Here is a 6,571-nt window from a genome sequence, read left to right as displayed (position 1 = left end):
GCCAGCACTTCTGCATGTGGCACAACAGTGCCAATTTTGGGGGAGGGGGGCACCAGCTCTTTCTGTGCCCCCTACCAGCTGAAGCACTTGCTGTTGGGGCGGGCGTACTCAGCACTCTCAGGGGGTGCAGGTCCCCACCCCCATGACCCGCTACACGTTGCCTGTTGGGTACAGACACCGTTGCAGTGCTGGTTGCTGCTCCTGCATCCCCTTTATGAGACCCTGGATTCACTCATGCATAAGTTAAATGTGCTTTAAATATGTTTAAATCTGTTGTGGTGTAGAAATTGTTCTTTAAGGTAGGCTTTTTTTATTTTTAAAACTTCCACAACTCATAAAATTAATTTGGCCTAGTTTTCACCATTCATCTAGCTCATACGTACACAAAAACCCAATAAAAACTAAATGTGATCTATGAATCCACATCTTTATAGCATCAGTGTTAATTCTGATAGCAGAAGTGCTCTCATTATATAGGTATTGACTAAACCAAATCTAGATAAAGAATAGCTCTACTCTAAAATGAACTAAAATTGTACAATGATATTCTCTATATATTGTTGCTCAATGACTTCTCTACCAAGGGCACTCAGTTTGGATGTAAACATGATTTTTCTAACTGCAAATCTGCAAGCTTAGTCTGTGATCTGAGAACCAAGCCTGGTTCTTTCCCTCTCACTTACCAGCTTCACTAATAAGGATTCTGCAGGGTGATTTATGTCATCTTTGATGCCTGTGCAACTTCACTGTCTTCAAAAGATGGATCCAGGTACAGCCTCAGCTGCTGTCAGCAAGTTTGTACAGGTGCAAGCTTTTGGCAAATGGCACACACAAATAGGAATAGAGGCTGGCCTCCCTTTCTTTGATCTGTGTTGGCTCTGTGGGGCTAACAACTGTTTCACGCAGCAAAAGCTTATTTTTTGTCACTGAGGCCAGCAGATGTGATTCTGAATACACACGAGGAATAGATTTTCAATGCAAGAATGTCTGATCTTTATACAGTCACCCTTTAGAGTAAAGCCACACTTTTCAAACATAGCCATCATTGAGCAGGTGAATAGTTTAATAATGAATATTTCTGTTGAATTGCCATCACAAAGCTTATTAAAATGGATGATTTGTTTCACAGTAGCTGAGTGACACGTTTGTAACTGAATTAACCATAACAGTGAGAATCTGAAAACCAGGCAAGTTTTGAATAGGTATGTTTTCTGTAAGAACTCTTTAGATTCACTGAACTATTTACAAATGTTTAAAGAAAACGTGGGGTGTCCCCACTTCTCATATCCCACAAGGTAGGATAATCGAATTCTGTATTTTCTTTGGAACTACATGAAATGGAAGAGGTATTGATGATTTCAGTCCGGGGTCAATCTAGGTATATGCATCTGAATTTTTGGATAAAAGCTTAACTCAACTCTAGGCACAGGATTGAGTTCACATACACTGAACCTAGCAAAGAAAGGGCAGCAGCCCCTGCAGATTCAAGGCACAGAAAAATAAGGGGGTTTCAGGGAAAGTCGGCTGTATTTCAGGGAAAGTCAGCAGTCACAAAGGTTGGAATAAGAAATACCATGAGAGAAACCTTTCTGGAAACACTGTTGTATTTTTGTTCAGCTATCTACTTGAACTGAACGACTGGAAATATTAATAGGCTGAAGCCTAACCCTCTCAGTGTTGACTTATAGTCATTTAGTAATAAATATGAATTATTCCTGGTTTTTGCTTTTGTGCTTTTCCAGGCTTATGAGCAGGGATTCTGGTTTTCTCCGATTTAAAAAAACCCCCAATTTTTGGATTAAAAAAAGTAACCCCACACACATTTTTCCATGATTAAAATGAAACACTGCTAACATATAAATATATATATATAGTGGTGTCTCATTTTAATAATGGAAACGTGGATTTCAGGTTACTTTTTTAAATCCAAAAATTGGGGATTTTTTTTTTTTAAATCAGAGAAAACCAGGATCCCTACTTATGAGTCACTAAAATAAAGAACAGTTCAGAGCTACAACATTGTGTTTATCTTAATACTTTTTCTCCTCTCAAAAGAATAAAGAATTTTACCTACAGACCTGCCATATTTCATATCAGAACAACATCTTTTCTCCCTTCACCTATCAGGAACATAAAAAATGCCTGCTATGGGACCCTAGCGAATTACTAAGAACTTTGTAGGTTTTCCTATACCAACCGTGTTAGGATGTTGCTTCTGTTTTTCAGTACTCTGCATCGTGTTGCTTATTGTATCTAAGCTCTCTATGCTTTCTCTATTTCAGCCGCTACTTGCCCTGCATCTGTCAGATACTTGTATTAGAAGTTCCAGAAATACCCATTGATGCTATATCATACTAAAAGGCAATCACTTTCCATTCAGATTCGTTTCACAAGAAATATTCCAACTCTACAGATGTCCAGCTATCGCTGCAAACAATTCTGCTATCTATCTGGTGAAACAGTCAGAAAAACTATTCTCTGTGTCAACTTACATTAAGCCATCAGACATAATAACCATGAGGCAATAAGCTAGATGCCAAGAGCCGGCCATAACGAACTCTCCTTTTGCCTTCAGAGTCCCAGCCATCTGTCTACACCTAGGGTACTTTTTCAACTCACTAGAGCTGTGGATGGGTCAAAAGGTAAGTGAAATAAGTTGTACTTAGGCAGGTTTGAAATTTTTTCTAATATTTATTTTATCCAACCATATTTTTGGCTTTTCATTGCAAAGTCTGGAATAATTTATCAAGTGACTACATAATGGGGTTGTTCATGTTATGTTCCTGACTTGAAAAACAAACACATCATTAAACAGGAACAGGGTTTGAGTATCCAGTCACATATCACAGGACTGCTATCAACACACTGCACTAAAAGGCTACAGTCGTGACCATTTAAACCCTTCCTCCATCGCAGCATAGTAGAGCTGTATCTATAGATAAGCTGAAGCGCAGCATGCAACAAATTAAACATAAAAGCACAGCAGTCCCAAGGGAGCCCTCCTGTAAGCTAATAACCAAACTGCATTTATAGCTTCAGTAAAAGGATTTGCAGCTTACTGCAGAATTTATATTTAATAAGCAAACCTCACCATTCACTCTGTAAGTTTCTGCCTTAAAATTTTCATCTTTTTTCTCTTTAGATCAGGGGTGTCCAACCTTTTGGCCGGATCATGAACTTTTTATCACCCAGTGGGCCGGTGAGCCATATTCAAAGACCTCACAGGAAGTGGTATCACAGGAAGCCGGGTTCCTATGTGCTGCTGGGGACGGGAGGAGCCTGACCAGCAGAAGCGGTGGCAGAGCCGTGTGCCACTTGGGACTGACCAGTGTGGGTAGGGGAAGTGCAGCTGAGCCCCTGCTGCTCTGGCCGGGTTCATCTTGTCTTGAGAGGCAACATGGCTACTCCTCTTCCCACACGCACCGTGTCGGTAATGTCAAGCTGACGTGGTGCATGTGAGAACCTTGTCCCTTCCCCAGCCCTTCAGCAGCCATTAGGAAGCTGCTGAGGGGTGGGGGGAGGGACAAGGGGTGGGAACGAAAGTAAACCGTGTTTACTTTCATTTCCCATCGCAGCGCCGTGGGCCTCAGAAAACGGCTTGGGGGGCCGCATGGTGGCCTGCAGGCTGCGTGTTGGACAAGCCTGCTTTAGATGAAGGACTGAAAACAAAGCTGTTGGGTTTTTAAAAATGAGTTTTCTGATAATATAAAGTCGATACACAATGAGACGCGTGTACATTATTAGTTGCGGAGTCAGTAGTACAGCCCACAGGCTGTGCTTCCACACAGTTGTTTGACACTTCCCATTAAAGACTTTATTTTCATCTGCCTTTATCTTTGCCAGCTTTACTCTTCCAGCTGAAATTGTCCATACAATTTTTCTCAAGCTGACATTTTCCCCTAAGTTTTACCAAAAAAGGTCAAAATCAAACATTCTGCTTCAGAGAACGAAACCAAGGAAACATTAATAGTTTGCCCATTTGAAAAAAAAGTAAAAGAGTTTCAACATCTCCATCCTTTGGAGAGGGACTTGATATTTGGTGGGAGAGAAGCTGGGCTACTTTGTTGTTAGAGATTTGCCTTTTGCTGTTCTTATGAAAATCCACTTCTATTTGGTCAAGTTATAACCCTTTGAAAAAATGTGCTAATCCCTAAAGAGGAGACAGAGTTAAGAGCCTTCAAGACATAAAAAGTGTTATTATAAAGACAGTGGTAATCAATTGTTCCATGTCCACAGAGAAAAGGATGAATAGTGAGCTTAAACTGCAAAATGGGAGATTTAGATCGCACATTAGAAAGAGCTGTCCGAGTATGAAGATGGTTAAGCACTGGAAGAGTTTATGTAGAAAGGTAGCTGAATCTCCATCACTGAATTTTTTTAACAGTAGTTTAGACAAGTATTTGCCATGGATGGCTTAGACAGGGATGATTCTGCCTTAAACAGAGGGTTGCACCAGATGACCTCCTGAGGTCCCCTACACCTTGATTTTTCTATGATTCTATGACCACCAAGACAGGGAAAAGGGCAGAAGATGTGCCTGTGATTCTAAATAAATGAATAATATTAGAGCAATATAGGCTTTGCCAAGTGGCTAGGGACTGATTATCTGTGGTACGCTTGCAATTTTACCAGTTATGGAATTGAAATCCAATGCCAAATACTATAATAACATATTTAGCAGCAGAGCCAGAAAATTGCTAGTCCTTATTCATTTGAATGTACTGGTAGAATTTAACAATAATCACAGGAAATCTGCAATTTCTTGAGGAAATACATTAATTCCCTTCCCACAATGATCTTTGTTCCCTTGTCCAAGATTAATATAAAATCAAAGCAACTATTGAAAACCCATTGAATTAAACTTACTGTTCGGATTTGAAACTCCAGAAACCATATCTTTGCTGTCAGGAGCAACTACTCCATAGTTTGAATGGTGGTGGTGATGGTGGTGGTGGTGATGGTGGTGCCTTCCTGACATTTTTGTGGTAAATGGTGTTCCACCATTTTCTTCAATGTTGAATGGTCGAAGATCCGTGTTGTTCAATGGATAACTGTGAAACAAATTCAGTTCATGTTAGAATCGACTGCAATGATTCAACATTTGTGCCTTTTGGGAACTAATACACAGCTTTTCTGAGGAAAAACATGTAGGTTTTTAATGGAAAAAGTTTACAAGTGATTGTAAACAGACTTAGTTATTAAAAATCTGGAACATACTTTTTGCATTTTTAGTGATGGGAGCCTTGTATACAGAGCAAAGGAAAAATGAAGCAGGTTAAAGAGACTGTTTTTTTGCATAAGTTTCTACTTTAACAGGCTTTAAGAACATACATACAGTGATTCAATTTAAGTCATCTAAGGCAGGGGTGCTCAACCTCCAGCCTACAGGCCAAATGAGGTCCACAGAACCATCACATCTGGCCTGTGGGGCTTCCCATGGGTCAAGAAATTTGGCAGCAGGGGATCAGTGGCCATTACTACAGCCACCCTCCCCACTGCCAAATTACCAGACCCAAGCTCTGCATGTTCAGCTGGAACGAGGCTTGTGCCCCTTCCCCCCACAGGGCCAGGTCAGAGCTGGGCCATGCCACCTTACCCCCATAAGGCTGGTGGGGTTTGGGAATCCTCTTTTCCCTCTGGGGATTTGGGAATCCTCTTACATCTCCTTTTCCCTGTGGGGTGGCATCATGTTCCCCCCAGCTCCATGGGGCCAGGTGAAGTCCCCTTCCCACCCTGCAGGGCCAAGCCCTTATTGGGCTGCCCCCTGGGCCCCTCTGCATAGCCTGATGGTGGCCCCTGCACTGGCCCTGGGCACTGGATTGGAACCACCATCCAGCTCATGGTCAGACTGGGCACTGCCTACCCAGCTGGCTGGGGAAACGGGTTGAGAGTCACTGGACTAAGGTCTGGAATAGGGCTCTTAGAGAACATAAAAAAGTCAATCACGTAGGAATTAATTTCATATCTCTGGAACTGTGTATAAGTTATAAAAAAAACACCATTCCTTTTCAGTCAGGTTTGACTTGCGGAGAGGGCAACCCAAAGAATAGCCTCAGAACTACTTCACACTAGGGCTTTGGTAGCCAATTTGATTCAGAGGAGATTTGGCCTGATTCGGTGACTGAATCTCCAAATCCAAATCGAATTGGGAGACTAATTAAAAGCCCTGAATCAAATTATAAGCCTCTGAATTGATTCAGAAAAGGTTTGGCCAATTTGGAGATTCAGCCATAGACTAAAGAGGCAGCAGACCTCACCATGCTGGACACAGCTGCCTCCAGCTGGTAAGTCTGTTGTGGTAGGCGAAGGGGGGAGGGAAGAGGCATGGGGGAGGGAGGGATTGGAGCTACAGCTGGACAAGCTGCCCAGCCACAGCGGGCGGTGCGGGATGCGGGCACGGCAGCACTGGGAGCAGGGTCTATGCCCTGCTGCTGCTTGCCCAACCAGGAAGGTGGGTGGCAAGTGAAGCAGGTGTGGCTCACTGTGGGTGGAAGGGGGCAAGCAGCAGCAGGGCATAGCCCCCACTCCCAGTGCTGCCGCACCCGCATCAACACTGGGAGTGGGGCTCTGC

General features: G+C 42.7%; 1 protein-coding gene across 2 annotated transcripts in view; it reads right to left on the bottom strand.

The window, feature by feature from the left end:
* The window catches only part of EPB41L4B (erythrocyte membrane protein band 4.1 like 4B), a 236,630-nt gene that overhangs the window by 134,288 nt on the left and 95,771 nt on the right, over positions 1-6,571 (bottom strand). For both annotated transcript variants that reach the window (XM_019509253.1, XM_019509255.1), the window contains exon 15: positions 4,867-5,051. In XM_019509253.1, coding sequence (XP_019364798.1) covers positions 4,867-5,051 — 185 coding nt within the window. The remainder of the gene's footprint in view (positions 1-4,866; positions 5,052-6,571) is intronic.

The sequence above is a fragment of the Gavialis gangeticus genome, unplaced genomic scaffold (assembly GCF_001723915.1).
Source record: "Gavialis gangeticus isolate Ggan-Ray unplaced genomic scaffold, GavGan_comp1, whole genome shotgun sequence".
Taxonomy (NCBI): domain Eukaryota; kingdom Metazoa; phylum Chordata; order Crocodylia; family Gavialidae; genus Gavialis; species Gavialis gangeticus.
Note: the sequence above shows the minus strand (reverse complement) of the source record. Positions and strands in the feature narration are given on the sequence as shown.